This window comes from Pectinophora gossypiella, chromosome 4 (genome assembly GCF_024362695.1).
Source record: "Pectinophora gossypiella chromosome 4, ilPecGoss1.1, whole genome shotgun sequence".
NCBI classification, from domain to species: Eukaryota; Metazoa; Arthropoda; class Insecta; order Lepidoptera; family Gelechiidae; genus Pectinophora; species Pectinophora gossypiella.
In genome coordinates, this window is record NC_065407.1 from 9,693,913 (window position 1) to 9,714,000 (window position 20,088).

General features: G+C 36.5%; 3 protein-coding genes across 6 annotated transcripts in view; 2 read left to right on the plus strand and 1 right to left on the minus strand.

Moving 5' to 3' along the window:
* Window positions 1-3,526, plus strand: part of LOC126366502 (immunoglobulin A1 protease) — a 149,821-nt gene extending 146,295 nt beyond the window's left edge. For 2 of the 3 annotated variants that reach the window (XM_050009623.1, XM_050009624.1), the window contains 2 exons: window positions 112-697; window positions 912-3,526. In XM_050009623.1, the coding sequence (XP_049865580.1) occupies window positions 112-697; window positions 912-2,090 (1,765 nt within the window). In that variant the 3' untranslated portion in view covers window positions 2,091-3,526. The remainder of the gene's footprint in view (window positions 1-111; window positions 698-911) is intronic. The other variant, XM_050009625.1, reaches the window with a different exon arrangement.
* A 5,452-nt stretch (window positions 3,527-8,978) lies between these two features.
* Window positions 8,979-12,383, plus strand: LOC126366550 (signal peptidase complex subunit 3). The gene is given in 7 exon segments (XM_050009702.1): window positions 8,979-9,146; window positions 9,430-9,609; window positions 10,160-10,276; window positions 10,638-10,742; window positions 11,306-11,471; window positions 11,545-11,811; window positions 12,158-12,383. Coding segments are annotated over 7 exon segments (1,011 nt in total). The 5' UTR covers window positions 8,979-9,100; the 3' UTR covers window positions 12,288-12,383.
* Window positions 12,384-13,349: 966 nt separating this feature from the next.
* Window positions 13,350-20,067, minus strand: LOC126366539 (FGFR1 oncogene partner 2 homolog). 2 transcript variants are annotated; one of them, XM_050009686.1, is made up of 5 exons: window positions 19,930-20,067; window positions 19,721-19,855; window positions 19,115-19,366; window positions 18,709-18,837; window positions 13,350-17,067 (listed from the first exon to the last, which is right to left on the minus strand). In XM_050009686.1, exons 2-5 carry the CDS (start codon window positions 19,853-19,855, stop codon window positions 16,954-16,956), a joined length of 630 nt encoding a protein of 209 aa, XP_049865643.1. In that variant the 5' UTR covers window positions 19,930-20,067; the 3' UTR covers window positions 13,350-16,953. The 2 variants fall into 2 exon arrangements, with proteins under 2 accessions (XP_049865643.1, XP_049865644.1); XM_050009687.1 differs by having other exon boundaries at window positions 20,036-20,058.
* Window positions 20,068-20,088: the final 21 nt, after the last annotated feature.

Below are 20,088 nucleotides of genomic sequence, written 5' to 3' on the forward strand. Positions count from 1 at the left end.
ACACACAATATAAACCGCACATTATATATGTATATAACACTTATTATAAATTGCTGTCATTAGCACAACACCGCTTTTTAAATAGGTAACTGCAATAATTTTTGTTTTCAGTACACGGTTTGGTCGTCCTGCACATACACCTCAACTGGCTACCGTCTCTGTTTTCAGTGAATCCACCACGCCATCGTTTTCGAACAGAAGAAAGAGCAACCGTAATTCTGGACACAAGTCAACAGTAACGCCCGTAAACAATAACGACAGCCAATCACGACGAGGGTTCAAGCCCCGAGTTCAAGCTACCCCTGTCGAAGCTACTCCAGCGTCTTCGACTAGTGTATATAAATTTAAGCTCAATCGTGCACCTGGCTCTGGTCGTTGGCAATATAAAACTAGCCCAAAGCCTAAAGTGACGATCAGAAAAATGAAAGACGATGATGAATCGACGACACCGAACTCGAACCCGCTTCTAGATGACCCACAGTCTAACGAACTTTCCCCTCAAGCGAGATCCGATAATGATCTGGAATTGCAAGGTTCACAGAGTGGTCCTGGCGCGCTTCTAGAAAATGACACCGACGATAACTCAATAGAGAAACCTCCTCCTGTCGAAACCCTCAAAGTTGAAATCTCGACTCCTGCCGATTTTAAAGATGTTTACTACGAAATTGCTACCATCAAGTCTCCTTACACTTTCCAGGTATAATAGACATAGGTTTTGTATTGAAGTTTATCTAGGAAATTATTAAATGTTACGTGTGTTTATGTGTTATGTTTGTGTGTTTAATGATACTTACACATAACATAACAACAACACAATTAGCATATACATATATACGCCATCGTCTGGGCATTCTAATTATATATTATAGGCATTATCTATACACAATTTTGATTTTACTTTTTGCTTGCAGGTTGGACGTGTGAAAAATACTCGTATTATTACAGTTACCTCTACGATAGAAAAACGTATTGAACCTACTATCGTACCCAGCGCGCAAAGTTCTCTCAACGAACCGTTGACAGAAAACATCTTAGCGACCGCATCCCCTTATGGCAAAGACCATAATTTAGATTCCAGTATTGCTACACTACCCGCGATAACACTATCATCCGATATGGAAACACCTCCTCTGGAAACAATAACAGAAACATTCAGTACAACTCAAAACATGTTAAAAACACATATTCTGCCGATCGTCCGAGACGTTAATGTAACCAGCAGCCTCACATTCATCCAAACTTATCAAATCACCAGATTCGTAACTGCTACTAAAACGCTACCACCCATGGACTTCTTCCAGTTCATACCAAGTAAGACGTTGAAAGAATTTAACAGCCGTCTTGACGAAGCTGGCTCAGAACTGCACTTAGAATTGGACTTTGGAGACAGCAACGAAGACGAAGATGGAGTTCCCCGCCGCGTGTTCCCTCCGGACCTAGACCTTGCTAACGTCGGTTCAGAATTTGACCTCACTGAAGTTGATAAATATAGGATGCCCGAAAACCATCTAAGACTGAAAAAAGCTCACGGTCAAACCAAGGGTAATCAAGTGACGGAAGCGCCCAATGTACCTACACCGGCTTTGACTCCTGAACAAGCGCAACAGTTGGCTCTGCTAAGATTGCTCAACCCAGCTGCGGCTGCTCAAATACCAAACGTGGTCACAACTTCCAAACCTATTCTAAAATACGAGACTGTATACGAATCTCACGTGATCCCGTACTTCGACGGCAAGAATACAGTTCATAGTACTATTTCGAGGCCTGTCGCAACTGTTACGAAGACGGAGTATGAAATAGGCACCAGCAGCTTGCCTGCGTTGCCGCTGAACCCGATCAACCCTCTGTTCCCACCGCAGTTCACAGTCACTTCCACCCCGGTAGTTATGAATACTGAAGTCACTGCGACTGACAGTCAGATTCTGAAACTAACTTTCGGAGCTAAGACGGTGTACACGACATTGTTCACAACTAAAGTGGTGCCGACCGTGCTGACGTCATACGTCACCTCGTCCATCCCGGTGCAGCCAAGCGCAGGTTTCCCCGGATACTTCCCAGCGCCATTCGCTCCCTTCCCTTACGTAGGTTAAAAAGTATGTGAGAAATTGTGTAGCAGAACTTGTGTAGTGAGTGTAAAACGCTAGTGTTGGTGATTACGATAATGTGAAAGTTTTGTTGTAGAAACGAGAAACTTTTAAAACGGGAATGCGTTGCTGCTGCGCGCGATAAACTATGTAGCGAGTGAGTGAGCAGTGAGACCGCGGCAGAACGTTGCGATTTATAGCCTTTGTGCGAGAACACGAAAACTATAAAGTTATATATTCTTGTACCTAAAGTTTTTGAGCTCGTAGCAGCCATGCGTGGTACGACCACGGATATGTTGTGTTCCAACGAAAAGTAGCTTAGATCCTTGTACTGTTGCTTTGTAAATATTGTAATTTATATCGCGAACCATTTTGTACATAATCATACAATGTAACTAAATAAATGTTAGATAAAAATAATTATAAAATTGTGACATAAATAACACGGATTTAGTTTTAAATAAAGTGGATCTATCAATAACGTAGCTAGACAAAAGTAATATAAAATAAAAAGGCTTAGGTAAATTTTACACATAAAATGTGATATATTTTGTAAATATTTAAGGTCATATTTTTGTACCATCTGAAATTATATTTGTAATAAGATAAATAAAGATATAATGTGTATCTTAGTAATGTATACAGTTTTATAACTTTTGTACCTACAACTGATAGATTTAGTATTAAAGCATTAAAAGTAATTCATTGGTGGTGATTCATTTTTATTATTAGAAACTTATATTAATCACGACATGAAAAGGTACTAAAAAGGAAAAGGTAAGGTTATAATAATAATATTATTAGTCCAGTGATGAAAATATCATCAACTAATTATTTAATGACTGTCAATTTAACGCGGCACGCCTTCATATAATCACGTTAGGTAATATGGCATTGTCCCTTATTCCTAGCCTTTATTTTCTTTCAACATCACTGAAATTTTAATTGTGCGTGCGTGTACGAAACAATTTTATTGATGAAATTTATGTGCTAGAGCAATATCGTCCATTATTTTCATAGAAGATAGGTGGCAGATTCATTACCTAACTAAATAGAGTACTTAGATTAAATTATTCTCCTCATAAATCACTTCGTCTGAAATTTTATATCTTAATTTTTGTTTGAGCCGTGGTGCCCCAGATGGAAGAACGCTTGATACTCACTGTAAGGTCGCAGGTTTGAATCGAGCACGGACCTAAACCTATGATTTACGAAATCGTTTTTCGAATACATGTTTGGATCATAAATGATTATCACGTGCTCAACGGTGAGGGAAAACATCGTGAGGAAACCAACATACCCGAGAAATGCGTTACGGAGGAATGTGACCTAACCTATATTGGGCTGGTTTACCCTTAGCGGGCAGTCACTTTTCTAAAAACTTGACCTGTCAAATCTTCAGGTTAGATAAGCGGACTCTGTGAAAACAGGATAACGCTAGGAATTGACCTGTACTTTTTATGGACGGACATAAACTAATTAAAACGTTTCTAAATTAACCTATTGGTGTTACCTGGGTGTTCCTCCAACAACCCGTATTACCTAAAGCAGAACATAATGGATCACACGACACTCCCTCTGTTCGATAAGGAGACGCCTAGCCTGTGCCCGGCAGTGGGGCGTGTATCTTATATTTTTGTAACTATACAGGGTGTTAGTAACATCGTAACGAATACTCAGGGGGATGATTCAGCTGATTATTCTGAGTTAATATCAAGTGGAATTTTTCGTCGCAAAATTCATGTTTTTTTTATTTATTTTTTAAATTATTTTCAATTCTATACTTTTGCGAAGGAAAATTCTACTTTATATTAACTCAGAATAATCAGCTGAATCATCCCCCTCAGTATTCGTTACGATGTCACTTACACCCCACACAAGTACATACGGTAGCCATACAAGTAGGTATGGGTGTTAGTGACACCGTAACGAATACTGAGGGGGATGGTTCAGACCATGATTCTGAGTTGATATCAAGTGGAATTTTCAGTCTGAATCATCCTGTAATTTTTTGTGTTTTTTTTTAATTATTTTCAATTCCATACTTTTGCGACGGAAAATTCCACTTGATATCTTCTCAGAATCATGGCTTCAATCACCCCTCAAAGTTTTTGTTACGATGTCACTAACACTCTGTATGTATTTATTTTTTGACGTAACTTATTGTAGATTTGCCGCAGATGGCATTAACTACTTGGCCGGACAAATGGAGAGCGCTGAAGGCTCTCACCCGGTACAACGTTTAAGACGACAGGCCTGAGGGTGCCCAGTTGAGCGCGAACCTCGGCTCAGGGCGTCGTCTGAGAGGAAAAATATTTGCAAGAATTAAAAGACCCTAGTGGGTCGATAGTGATAAACGCTGATTGAGGGAAATCGTCGACAACGCCGGCGGGGCGGTATCGGAGTCCTGACGTGTCTGGTTTCGCGAGCTGATTGGCTGCACTAACTAAGGTCAATGCGGGGAAGACCGTCTGGGCTAAAAGATCGTCTAGTGCCCATAACTTCTAAATTTGAATAACTAACGCCTTACGTCTCTGTCAATAAAACAGTCCCTAAACAGCCAGTCCGAGCTAAATATATGCAATCATGTGTTTTATATTATACTGTTATACCTCAATTTTCTTAAAAGCTATACCTACGCAAACTACTAGCCTGTATCTACAAAACGGAGTCTTCTCACGCTAATAATGTCTCAGAAAGTATCCGCCTTCCAGTCCACAGTCCACAATCCCGACTGAACATCGTATAAACAACCGACGTAATGACCCCTGCACACTACACGACACTGGAAAACACGTGTTCTGCAACAAAATAGGGACAATACAGTTACTACTTTGTAACCCACTGGAAATGGCCTGTGTGGAGAACATTCAATATGGCGGCTTAACTGTTACTGGTTTTTTTTTTTTTGGAGGTAAGTAGTTACAGACACCACGCGTCGGACGACGCTCAGTGGGTAGGCCCGCTACAAGATGGACCAACGATCTGGTGAAGGTCTCGGGAAGCCGCTGGATGCGGGCAGCGCAGGACCAATCGTCGTGGAGATCCTTGGAGGAAGCCTATGCCCACCAGTGGGCGTCGTGCGGCTGAGGATTATGAGTTAAAGACACAACTCACGTCCGTCCAGTCGCCAAAGGACAACCTTGCAATCACATATAATGTATAACATAGCATCATGCGGGAGTACAGCTCCCGACGAAGGAGGCAGAGGTGTATCGTATACAAGATGTTTGTGACAAAGTAACGAAACATTTGAGGCATGTTTCTAGTTGATATCAAGTGGATTTTTTCATCGCAAAACTAGGGAACTGAAAATAATTAAAAACTTGCACTAAAACTTTCATGAAATTTCCGATAGGATCATGGTCTGAATCATTGCCCGAAGTTTTCGTTACGGTGACACTAACATCCTGTATAAGTACACCTACTCCTCGCCAGTCCCATGTAATAGGGAGCGAGCCTGTTCACCTATTAAAGTGATAGATTACCAGCCGAGAATGATTAGCTCATTTACCTAGTTTAGTTTGCAAAATGGATATCTACTCCATGAATACAGCGTAATCATTATTAAAAGCATTCACTGCCAAAATATCTATAGCAATTACACGATATCATGAAATTGTTGAAATGAAAAGTTATATAAATTCGAACAAGCGTAGAAGAAAATTTTCCAAGACTGTGTTGGTGCTACATCGCATGGTGATAGTGGTATCCTATTAGGCCTTTATAAACACTACAACTGTTGCCCATATATATCGTGTTAGAATTTTGTTTTTTACCCCAAGTTAAAAAAGCACTATCCAAAAAACACTAAAAACACAACGGAACAATCAAGACATCAAGTTAAATACACTTTTATTTTTTAATGAAACCCCTAGTATTACAATATACACCTGTGAACATCATAAAACTGTTATTCAAATAATGTTTTACCGAGAAAAATATCCAATTTAGTCAGGGATCTAATATTTCACAGAGTTGAGAGGTTTATTTCCCATGATATCTTAATTAAAGCTGTTCATACCGAAAAGGCCGAAAGAAACAAAGCGCTTTAACTTATGAAACTAAGATTAATGGACGCTGTTTTGCAAACTTAATAAATAAAACCTTTAATTTGACTTTTTTGTTTTACTTTTGCGTCCTTACGGTCACGTGTACGCAGTAGGTGAAATACTTAACTGAAATGAAGTGAAGGCGATGGTAAAAAAATTGTAGCATCAATAGGATCGGTAAAATCGGAATCGGTCGGATACAGTTTGATGACTAAAAATCACGCTTTTGTCAGTTACGCACAAAAAATACATATGTACTTAGTAAATATTTTCCTCTTTATTAAATTATTATTTAAATTTCTAATAAGAAATTACTATTTCAGTAAAATATTTACAAAACGAACACAAAAAACAACTACATACCTACTCTCTCGTGATGTCAAGAAAATGTTACTTTTTCAATTGTTCCTGTATGGCTAATACAGAGACCACGAAATTCCACTTCCACTTACCTAGAATGTATTAGGTAGGTTTAATTCGATTCTCAATATAAGTTATAGACGAAACTGTTCTGAGACCGAATTTCAACCGAATTTCGTAACAGAGATGCTCAGCGACGACATCTAACGCTATCGGAATGTGACAGGGAAACAATGCTTGTCATAGGCAGGGGTCCCGATAAATATCTGCCAGCAAGCCCTTTGTCCGGCGAGAATAAACAAGTAATATTCAACAGATGCGGACGAGACGACACTGAAAAATGTTTACACGGCGAAGGTAAACAGTAAACACTAGGAAGGTGACTTCAGTTGGCTTATAGCAAAATAACATAATATGGAAAAGATTTTCTGTGATATTGGAATATAATAAGATATTTATTATTACCAATGCACGTAAAATCACAGTTTTATGTTGTCGAAGACGACTGCACTTCAATAGAAACTCTATATGAACTTATGGGAAAAGAATTGAATCTCTCACGAGCGTAAGCAAGCTTTTTGCCTTAAAATTTAGCGAGGGAAAGCTTTGAAACCTAGGTAAGTAAGTACCTAGTTCATAACAGAAAAAAATGGAAAGTTATGATCCCTTCCAAACGATTTCATCAACACTTTTGTATTGAGCGTTAACCTCACAAGAATAAACAAATATCAGTTCTAAAGATGGAAATACCTATACAAAACAATCAGGGTTGATGAGGTTGGTAATCCGCCTCATAACCCACACAACACGAAGAAGATCAGTTCTAAATTATTTCCAAATGTCATTCAATTCACAATCCACATGCTGAAGCGAGAAGAAGTCTTTTTATATTTAAAAACTAAACATGGGCGAACGTAAGTAGCATCCCTCAGGCACACTAGAGGATATAGGATCCTCTCCGCCGCAGCGCCTTGTTTACTCTTGTCTGTACGATATCATGTTTTCGTTGCGTACTTTCTTCTTGTTTGTTTCGAACTGTGTATTGAAGACGGCTCTCCTACTTTAATAGGGATTCACACTAGATAAGGCTATAGTCTAGATTTAGGTTCACAAAGACATTTCTTCCTCGTGATACGCACGTGGTAGTAATTATAGTTCCGTATAAAAATTAAACTCGATGCGGAATATTTGTTATTTCCCGGCACCTAAAAAATTCAAATGGAATTTACGCTTTTCTTAGTTTATTCTAGTAGTAGTGTTTCTTCCCTAACCTAATATAATATGAATGACGAAGTAACACGAATCGAATTGCTATAAAAAGTCAATATCGATTGATATGATAACATAAATAATTATTATTCTACTCGACTCTAAGTATTATAAATTCCGATAGTCACAAATGTACAAAAACCTAGTTCAGACATCTAACCCGGTTGGGAAGCAGCCAGCTTAAATATTCATATTGTGTCATCGGCAGAGCTCATTATTTGCTTTATTTTAGACTGTGTACCAATTCTGGATAATTATATACTTTATAGGATATTCACCAACAAACAAAGTACTTTTTTAAAGTTATCATTCTCTAATTTCCTACATTTTTTTTTCTTGAAATTACCAAATATAAACCTAGAAAATTACGATCTGTAAGACTGTATAATAGTATCGTGCAAAAAGGCAGAGATAATACAAAGGTCTAACTGCTGTAACTTACAAACAACATACAACAAGAAATAGCAACACTATACAAATCCCCAAAAATCTCAAGTTTATGAAAATGTTTTCAAGCTTTGCTGCAGTGCAGAACACGAAAGCTCTTCGTTGTATGGATCACCAAAACGAACATAATGCTCGAATCCGGATTCAACGGACAGGGCAAACTAATATCGACATTGTACACAATCTATCACAGCTGCAAAAAATTGAGGCAATATCAATATCCAATACGAAACAAAGTCAATTTCAAAAATGGAGGTATTTTAAAATCCGACATATCTGTTGGGGCACAAATCTAGGCGAGTGGAGGCTCCGCTGATTGAACGAGGTTAGACGAAATCGGCTTATCGATGGGCTTGGGAATAATTTCATTTGAGTATGCATCGGTCGGCTGGGAGCTTGTCCGGTGCAGGAAAATTCCACAATGGACGCTCTTGCCAAGCTTGTGACTAGCACGACATCGTGTATGAATTTTGAAGGTTTTAACACATCTACAGAATAAAAAGATAGTGCTCATATATCCCAGAATTTTGACGTCAACACTATTGACATTGGCTTCCGGTGCATTGAAAACCTACCCGATCTAATTATCTTAGTCTACTTGGAAAATTATAGATTAAATATAGGTATAAATACCGTGAACGTATTCAATAAATTTTACTGTTATCTTTCTAAATCACTATTATCTCTTTGATTGCACCGGTAATGAATACTACAGATAATGATCCGAATGATTATTTAAAACATAATGATAAGCAGTTTAAGCGACGTCAAACAAAGGTAGGACGCATTGACAACACAACTGGGGAAGTTATTACCTAGAAAAATTGCATTAAGTTGTGTGTGTAGTAAATCTTATCACGAAGGTGCACCTCCAAGCATGCGTGAATAATGGATAGCTACATTATTTTGTTAACAGCGCTCCTAGTTTTATGCTGTAAGTACTAAAATCCTTTGTCTTCTTCTTTGATATACAGGGTGTTAGTGACATCGTAACGAATACTGAGAGGGATGATCCAGACCATGATTCTGAGAGGAACTTTCCGTTGCAAAAGTATAGAATTGAAAATAAATAAAAAAAATCTTGAATGAGCTTTTGAAAATATTTCGACATCTTTGATATTTTTGTGATTTAGGAACCGTAACAAAACGTAACGGTCAGATAGTACCTAAGCGATAGGTTTATCAGTGTATACATTCAACACAATGTTGACTTGCAGGCACGACAGTGTTATCAGACCAGTCAACAGACTCCCGGTCGAACACCACGAGCCGCTGCTTCTCATTCACATGGCTGGGACCCCAGTGGCATAATGGAAGCGTATTTATGAATGCTACATGCAACGACGCCACTCGTCTGTCTAGTGGAATACCCTGCAGACAGCCCCTTGTTGTGTCTTGTAAGTCGTCAGCCTACGTAAGTACGGATCCTCGGAGGTCCTGCGCTCGAATCCCGGTAGGAACATAATCACAAAAATCACTTTTACTAATTTGGTCAGGACACTGTAGACTGATCACCCGATTCTCCAAAAGTAAGATGAACCGTGCTTCGGAGTGTACGTTAAAGAGGTGCGGCACTGACATCAAGGTTGCTGAGATTGTTAATCCACTACAGAACCACTACGATAGAAGGAGACAACAATACTGTCATCGTGTGGCTTGCAAAGCTTTTTCAAAGTCATTACTAAACTGCTAAGGGCCTCTGACATGACTCGTGTGTATGTGTGTGTGTGTGTCTGGCTACAGAGCTGGGCCAACGGTGGGAGAAAGAGATAGAGTATGTAATAAACAATATACAATAGACGTCTAATCATAGCTGTAACTTTTGTGACTAAACGAATTGTCAAAGTAACGGTCTACTTCTCCCATGTGGTTTGTGAGGTCAATGACTGACCTCATCACCCCATCAGAGTTTCGGTAATGATAAAAAGAGTTATTTCAAAATTTCAGATGATGGAAGCTGGCCGGATGTAGACTACATTTGGTCTCATTATAGAGAAGAAGCAACTTGTGTCTTAGCTCCAAATGACGTATGCGCCCAATTTACCTATTATTTCGACGGCAAAGGTAAGACAATTTTGTTTCCTTTTTATTAGCCGTCTTATAAAAGGACTATCTTAGACTATGGATAGTATATCCATACTATCCATGCCTCACGAGTGTTATATTATGTATGTGTTGCTGATGCTGGGAGCGCTAAAGTTTGATAAAAAGAATCTAAATTCTGAAGTCGGCGCCAGTAGAAAGACGGTCGAACAGCATGATCCCCCATGTAACCATAGTCAGGCATTAGAGGTTTGCATGTTCCGAAAGTTATATTAAATTTATTAAGAAATAATACCTATTATGAGTTTAACAAAATATTATTTCTTACTTTTTATTTTAAAAGTAGGTCTATTACAACCTAAGCTTTTTTCTTTGTTTACAGTTGATAACTCAACGTACATGTGCACAAGGGCTGTGGATAATTATGATTCAGCTGTCACTAGTGGATGTTTTAAACAAGTTAACGGAAGTTTTACAAAAGAAGTTTGTTTTTGCCGCCCTGTGCCTGGTGGCGTACCCTGCAACAAAGCCACATCAAGTTTCATTCTTTCTACATCGGTTGTGATTTTTGCATATGTCTTAATAATCAACAGGCAATTTGTAAATGGTTTATTTTATATTATCGGGAAATAACAAGGTCCGTGTTAATCTATGGGAAATAAATCTTAGTTCATTATTATAAAGTTTTTATTTTATTACAATCCGACAACAGCCTAATGCGTACAACGGAACGAAACATAAAAACATTTCATTACAGATCTTGTTAGGATAGAAATAATATTAATCTTATAATAAAATACAGCTCAATGTAAATATCTACAGATTCATTTAACTAACATTTATTTATAGTTAATTTTAGCTATAAACTCGTAACTCGTAACTAATCTACGAAAAATTAAAAAAAATATAAAGAACTACTTAAAACGAAACGTTTCAAGTTCGTTTGACAGATTTGACGTTACCTGTGACGTGTCTCTAATGTCATCAATCGTAGAATCGTTGAATTACGGTGGATTTTAATGCCACCGCTGCAATAATTATTGTATTTAGTAAATTAAATTGTAATTCACAAAATGTATTCCGTGTTAACCAGAGGAAACGCTATCTTAACGTATACTTTGAGCGTGCTAGCATGTCTAACCTTCCTGTGCTTTCTCTCCACATTAACTGTGGATTACAGAACCGCCGCTCAAATGAACACTGTAAAAGTAGTCGTGTAAGTATAATTGTACTAAAATTTACTGATAATATGGATTTGATACATGTATTAACCAAGTTTTCTCTTACAGTAAGAATGTGCCAGATTATGGAGCGTCTAGGGAGAGGAACGATCTTGGTTTCCTGACTTTCGATCTGAAGACGGATTTGTCGCAATTGTTCAATTGGAACGTGAAACAATTATTCCTTTACCTCACAGCCGAGTACACAACCCCCAACAATGAGCTCAACCAGGTTGTGCTCTGGGACAAAATCATTTTGAGAGGAGAGAATGCCGTGCTAGATTTTAAGAATATGAACACCAAATACTATTTCTGGGATGATGGAAATGGTCTAAAGTGAGTGAAAGTTATGTAAACCTTCTGTTGAATGTGTTTGTTTATAAACAGAGCAGCATAAACCTATGAGCTGTTAGTTTTGGTTTATGTTTTGTCTGTTGTCTTTATTTGGAATTTCATGTTATCATAATCATGGTTATATTTCAATATTTTATTTAAAAAAATATCTGTATATAATATCCTTACATGTTTTATTAATGATAGATTGTGAATAGCCTTTAGCTTCTAGTACACTGGTATACAAAATGTTTAATAATTCATGGTACTGCATATTCCCTTAATTTTTTTTTTAGGTGAGTTTACATGTGTATAATAATTTTATAACAACATACTCCTTATCTTCCAGAGGTCACAACAATGTTACTCTCACACTATCATGGAACATTATCCCCAATGCAGGTCTGCTACCAAACATCCAAGCATTGGGTCAACATTCCTTCAAGTTCCCTACGGAGTATACCCAGACACGGGTATGATCCCAAGTTACCGTTCAAAGTTACTTCATTGTCTAGGTGAGAATGTGACATGAATAAATGGTAAGATTGTGGATAATTATATTGGTTTATTTATAATGTGACTTTCATTTTCTTCCTTTAAATCCATCCAGTCGGTATAACCCCTGTTATTTTGTTTTTAGTTTTTTTTTCTTGATTTAAACTACAGTCAGTCCACTAGACTATAAGCAGTTTCATTGTATGGATAAGTGACATGTCAAGAGCTACAACCAGTGTCACAGCCTCCAACTTTATACAACATGGCTTCTTTTCAGTCTCTTATCACCACATTTTTGAGATCTAAAAGCTGTGATGCGAGATTTGGATGTTCTACTAAGTGCTCTAGATGGCTAGATGGTTTTTCTGGTAATTCTTGATCTTTTAGTGACAGTCGGCATGTTAAGGTAATCATGTATTTCTTTCTTCTTGCTGAATACATTTGCAATTGCACATAGGATGGCATTCACTAGATGGTTGGGTCATCATCACAGACCAAGTAGGTCACATATATGTTGATACCATTACATCTTTAGAGTTCAGACGTAAATATGTTGTAGAACACCAGTCCCAGAACTGAGCCTTGGGGAACCCCAGTCTCTATTTTGTACAGGGAAAATTACGCATCGGCCTGTGTCACTTGAAAACGCGGTCGACATCTAGAAAGGCTGCAGAACTACTTCTTCCGGTCGAAAGTCTAGTCTGATTGTGTGATACACTCTGTGCACTTGTTCAATTGTAGAGTGCGATTTTCGAAAACCAAAATGGTGTGTAGGGAATTTCAGATAAGGTACAGAATCATGTTACTTTACTACCTATATTATTTTGTCTTTATGTTGATCAGAATAATAACGGGTGGATGATGTGTTATGCCTGGGTGTTATAGGGTCATAATTTATACCTAAAAAACAAAGATAAAAGATGCATATGTCTTATCCATGAAATTAGAAGATTAAACAAAGGCAACTGTGTACAGTGCCACCTATATTTTTTTTTTGTAATAGGTTAACGATGGTTAGAAGTACTAGGTGAATTAAAAAAAAACTGTATTTTATAATGTTTATATTTATCAATTACGTTTTACAGATACATTTATTATTTTTGCTCTACATGTGTTGTTCTACAGCAGAAAAGACTATTATCAACTATCATTGCTTTCAATATATCTACATAAGGTATAAGATGCTAGTTTTCCTTCCATTGGCAAACCTGCCTACCATACCAAATAAGAAACTAAAATTCTTTCTGGAATTTAAACCCAAAATCATCTAATTATATCATATATTTTAATAAAATAAAGTTCCAAATCACTAAATTTTTATCTAAACATAGTTAAAAAGATTTAACCTGTATTTTAAAAATACATTTTTAAACATATTTGTCAGAATGTATCTATAAAGTCGCGTATACACAAGTTTGGCAAACATGCAGAGCTTCACATATCTGGATGTATCTACATTTGGATGTCGTGCTTTCAATGCATATCTTCACGTAGAAGTGATGCATTACATGTCAACAAAACTTGTAGATATGTAACTCAATAATAATATAATTTTAAATGCTAAGCTGAGTAGCAATTTCAAGGTTTATTTCTCGAGTACTACATGTTTAATTTAGAAGTATTTAAGACCTCTTATAAGCATACATTGAGGTAAATTACGTTTTACATTTTCACAATATGTATCAATAATTATTATTAATTTTGGGAGCGTAAGAAGACCCATATTTTCCAAAAAGTCGACTACCATAAACCATACCCTCTTTGAGGTCAATATGACAACTAATTTTTCTTGATTGGCAAATTACTTTCATTCTTCTCTTATCGTGTGGATTGTGAGGTGGATTACCAAACTCATCAACCCCACTACTTTCATTGCTAAGTGATTTGGGAAAATCAATTGTCAGATAAACCATCTCAGTGGCCAACATCATTGTAAAAAATATTCTTCCAACAATTTTATCTTGATAAAGTAAACCTGGTTCACAATCGATTTAATGACTGCTACTTGTCACATTACTAGAAGTACACTACGATATGAATGAAGGCGATCTGTGCTTTGTATTTGTCAACCAAATTCAAACCATGTTTAAATAAAATAGTGCTGATGAACTGATAACAGTTCTCAAATGACACAATAATCATTGTAAATAATTCCTGCAGACACCTCCTAATTTTACTTTAGTCATTTTCTTATCCGCCGAAAAGGAAAGGGACGGATGATTGACAGCTCTTAATTTTAGGAAGAATGAGTAAATGAATGAATAACCCGGGCGAATCAAAAAGGTATCTTGCTGGTATGCAAACCATTTGACGTGTGCTGTCAACTTAATTCTGTCGGGTTATGTGCCAACACAAAATTTTTATAGGGTTGTGTTCCATTTGTGCTTAAAATTGACGTGTGTTCCATAAATTTTATGCTTGTCGATTACCTGTCCCATTCCTTTTCGGCGGATAAGAAAATGACAGATATAACTTAAAATAAAATTAGATGCTGTTTACAGGAATTAGCACCATTATTTATACTGTGATTAATGAAGTATATTAAATAATTGTTTTATAAAAATGATCAACTTGGGATCCGCATTGCCCTAACTACTTTGTTTGTGCCAGTGCTTGTATTAAATTGAAAATACTTGAAACGATATATCTATAGTGGACACAATAACTCATTAAAATTTTCCTAAGAAAACTAATTTTATAACTATAATAAAGCAATTATAAACTAAACTTTACATTCTAACATTGTTAATTTTCATTGGGAATTAATAATTGTCTACAGTAATAAAATATTGAGTAAAACTAACTGCAGTTACCCTGAAGTAGCATAAACAGCTATTTTCGTTCTAGCTATACTAAGAATTTCGAGCCCAGCTCTTATGTCAGATCATATAACAGCATTACAGCAAATGACGTGCAAGGGTCACCCAACCGACACTGGTTCTGCACAGCGCACTGCAGTTCAGTAGATCGCAACATCTTTCTCACCATAAAACTGATACTTCCAACAATTTCGCAGCTATCAGTATTACATTAACAGTGAAGACAACGCCAGAGCCTAAACGAGGACGGCTATATTTTACAGCTATGTTTACATTATTACAAATTTTTATTATCCAAATCGTTTCGATGGCAAACAGTAGCATTATTGCTCACATACCCCTGGCTCAAAGACAAGAGTTCTCTACCAGAATATGCTACGATTTATTATCCTACTGTAATGCCTCTAACATTCAAAGCCGATTTCTCCAAATCGCATGAAAAAATATTGCATATTTTAATTTATATTGGAAAGAGATTAGTATATTCTATAAATAAGACAAGTTGGATAGAAAGCGGAGTATAAACATGATTACTGCGATCGGGTTTTATTTTTATTAATTAATACTGTCATGTCAATATATCATGCCATTATAGAATATACTTTCTCTCAAGATTCCACCAATACACTAGCGCATAGTCTCACATTGCATACAGTGAGTTCTATATACTACAGTTCAACAACAGGACAAATATAACTAATACAGAAAAGATTATGAAACAAGCATGACCTGTTAATGTGAATTGACTAGCACTTCGTGTGATTGTGTAATTAATGTATCAATATGTATGTATTGTATGCTATACAATATATTTAAGTAATGGGTCCCAGAATGTACTGTGCTTCATAATCATGAGTAGTTAATCTAATGGAAATAGTAAAGAGAGGATGAAATGTACTACCACTAGGAATTATAACAAATAGGGTATAATATCGAGTATTAAAATTTTAAACATTAAACTAATTGATTTTGATTAATAAGTAATATAAATTAAAAAATACAATCAAATTGGGTTTTATTAACAAAAAGGTAATCTTATTGTGAGTAAAAATAAACTTAATATTTTCTAAATAGAAAAGGAAATTGTTGTTGGTATTACAATTAACCATAAATTTCTAGATCACAGCTTCCATCATTTATGTCTAGACTGGATGAAGGAGCATGAGTTCGACAATATTCTACTATTACAAGGTATAACATGAGCACTAACTTGAAACATAGTTTATATTCATAATTATTCAATTTTATAATATTCAACATCAAATACAACCAAAAGGGAAACAAATTGCTTTAGAGCTATCTGTAGTTATATTCGCTGTATTTGTAATTCATTTAAACATGTAAACGAAGGACACATACTGTCAAAAGACCTAATATCCAAAATATGCAAGTATAAGTTACAAAGTGGAACGGTGACAGCATCAGTGAAACCAGAACTTCTCGCCGGCACATCTGATGTCTTCCAGCATCCAGTTTCAGTCATGTCAAGTGCAATGTAAAATCTCTTCGCTTACAGCAGAGGAGCAACTCGAATACCGAATTCTATAAATTTGTGAAAAATTTATATAAGAAGATATATATCGCAACGACCAGCGTCGCTTTACAAACACGACATGTAATTAGTAATTATCGCTAATGTCCCACGGGTTTTCGACGTGAGGTAGATTTTCTTTCGAGGATGAGTAGATTGTTTCGAGTTGCTCGGTATGAAGACTTCAAATGTGTGGAGCAGAGTAGTCGAGTGTGTACCTATGTATGTGAGGCGGCGCGTTACGTGCGCTGTCGAGACGGCGCAGGCGCGTTAGAGGCGGCAGGGCTGCGGCGCGGGCCGTCACGCGCTCGGCAGCGGCGGTCCGTCCGTCTGTACATCCTTGTCTTGAGTGGGCGGCATGATTGGCCGGTCCGACCCATACCGCCTCGACAGATCCAGCATCTCTCTGAGCCCCTGTTAATAAATTTGAAATAAAAAAAAATATATAGACATATACTTATGATATAAATCAACTACATAAGACCCAAGGGTCTCAAAAATGTACACTGCTATGAGACACTAAAGTAAGAAAAAACCTTCAGTATTTTAACTATGTCAGTCCAGGTTGCTTTTAACTAAATATATTAGGTTAAAAGTAATTTCTTTTGTATCCTTCATCAAGGGAGAATAATTATGTAGAGCTTAAGGATTATTTCAAATGTCAGAGACTAAATAAAATTGTTTAAAATGAACTTATAAATAAGAACTGACTGATTATAATTCGGTATGTAAGGGAAAGAAGTTCCGCCCATTCTAAAACCACTTCGAGATGACGTCTCAATTAGCCTTATTACTGGATTTAGCTTCCAAATCAGTGGAATGGTGTTTCATTTTAGCAAATATCGTGTATTCGTTTGACCTGTAAATATATCCTGTTTACTAATTTTAATACAATCTGTGGTTATTACTAGGGTAAGATGTCCTAGTTTGCGGTTTATTTATTTTATTTATTTATAAAGTACAACCACATCACATATATTTAAACATTTTACTTTTTTTTTTTTTGCGGTTAACAAACTTAATGATATAACTCCAATAACAATGACTATCACTAACCCTATCATGACTATTCATACTTAATTAAAGATATTGGCCCCGATTCCTGGAGACACCGTCTAATTTTATTTTAAGTTATATCTGTCATTTTCATATCCGTCGAAAAGGAAAGGGACGGATGATTCACAGCTCTTAATTTTAGGAAGAATGAGTAAATGAACGTGTCGGGTTAATGACTGATGTAAAATTTTTAGACGGTTGGTTTAGATTTGTGCTTAAAATTGACGTGTGTTCCATAAATTTTATGCTTGTCGATTACCCGTCCCTTTCCTTTTCGGCGGATAAGAAAATGACAGATATAACTTAAAATAAAATTAGATGGTATTTACAGGAATTAGCACCATTGTTTAAGTAAAAATTAACAAAATGTTATTTATATCCATCTTATTGGGCCTGTATACTCTTAGGGACCGCCCACGGTTCGGGCACATTACCTTAAAAAAGTCAATATTAAAACTTTAATACCTATAAAATAAGCAAAGACAAACGCATATACTATAGTTTTTTTTTAATAAAAAATAACTACCGCATAAACATTAAATTCGATATTTTAAAAATTTTAAGGCTGAAATTTGCTTTCGGTCAGACACTATCTGAAATATCTTCTGGTTAGTTGTGGCTCTGCCCACCCTATTAGGAACCACAGGCGTGAGTTTATATACCTATATGCAATCCAATATATTATACAATGGTATTGAAATATAGTTACAATGTTAGATCTTTTAAGTAAGTATAACAAATGGGACTACAATTGAGACGGAAAAACCAAAAAAGAGTGTCTACGGTCTTCTATTGCTCTGCTGACCAATACCATGCTTGGCCACAAAAGTGAAAGAAAACAAACAAAAGTCCAATTAAATACATTTCACTTTCTCTAATTTTCAGTGCCAAGCCAACTAAGAGAAAGTTCAACAAACCTGTGGAAGTAGTACATAACATATACACATTAAAATATTGACATACATTCAATGTTAATTTAATTATGAACATTGTAATTACCTTGTTCTCAGTTATGAGCCTCTGGTACAGCTCCTCTTCTTTCCTCGACTCTCCATTTGCATCCATATTAATGGCTTTGTACATGACACTGGTCATCTCATTGATCCTCTCTGCTTGCTGGCGAATTAGCTGTGGATATGTAAAACATTTCAATTATATTTATTGTATATAAGCTAACAGTCTTTCTTTTAGAGCCTTTGGACCTTTAACTTTTGCATAACACTGAATAATTTGTTTTTACTCCACCAACCCACAGTGATGCAGCATGGCAGAATATACTCCATTGCCCCTCTAGTTGATTGACAAGAAAACACATTAGTGGAACATGGACTATTTATGTATGGATGTAATAAATAGCTTTAAAGAATTATCTAATTTTAATAAAGAATTACTTTAATATACAAACCTCTTGCTGCTTTTCATTGATAGCATTGGTGAAATCTATCCTGGATTCCCATATTCTCTTTTCTGTATGTTGTCGGTATTTGGACATGATGAGTTCTAGTGCTCGTCTGTGGTCCTCAAGAGCAGCCCTCAGTTCTCCATTCTCTCTCTGAACATCTCGCATCAACCGAGACTCCCGTTCAATGCTTGCAATCAGTGCCCCTCGTGGCCGCTCCCGGGAAGCCTCATTCAATGTATCCACTTCTTCTTTGTACTGTAACGATATAATTATACATTCAAGTAAATATACAACATATAGGAAGAAACATGACGTGTTTTCTATGTTTATTCCAGGTATTAAGACGCACGCTGGCTAATGAACTGCAAAGAAAAAAAGAGGCACTTGCTAAAATAAGTATTGATTGTTTACTAAGTTTAGAATGTACAGATTTATGAGGTCAATGAACTGCTTATTTATGTGGGCGCGAACTATCCACAGATCATGGTCAAACTAAAAGCTGATTCTAAACTTCTCAGGATTGCAATTATTTACAATAACATATGGCCAGTAAAAAAATACATCGCACAAAAAACGGCATCTTCAACAGTCGACATCCATCAAGCCTACCTGTTTCATGGTTTGAATTTGCCTGTAAGCCGTCTGCGTCTCGGTTAGCAGGGCATCAGCCTCTGTCTCTCGCTCTTTGAGACGGCCTGCGAGTCTTTTTGCATCCAAAATGATTTGCTGTATGGTCAGTGACATCTGAAAAAGCCAGCAATGTAGAAATCCTTAAACAAATTCTAAAGTTATCTCAAGTATAAGCTAACTGCACAAACCCTGATATCCACACAGAGTAGTAAAGCGAATAACGTATCATCTAAGTAGATTTGCACAATAAAATAGAAATAACACGAATTTTCATTGAAAAACTAAACGACGCACATCAGCTGTTTCGTGATTAGAGGTTCGGCAGCCATTAGCTTTCATTTGAAGCG

Bases quoted from the DNA above. Each gene is read 5' to 3' on its own strand.
- LOC126366539 (XM_050009686.1), bottom strand. From the start codon at position 19,855: ATGTCACTGACCATACAGCAAATCATTTTGGATGCAAAAAGACTCGCA. The intron at 19,367-19,720 runs GTAGGCTTGATG...ATATCGTTACAG, and splicing joins AAATTCAAACCATGAAACAG to TACAAAGAAGAAGTGGATAC. The intron at 18,838-19,114 runs GTTTGTATATTA...ACATATCCACAG, and splicing joins TCAATGAAAAGCAGCAAGAG to CTAATTCGCCAGCAAGCAGA.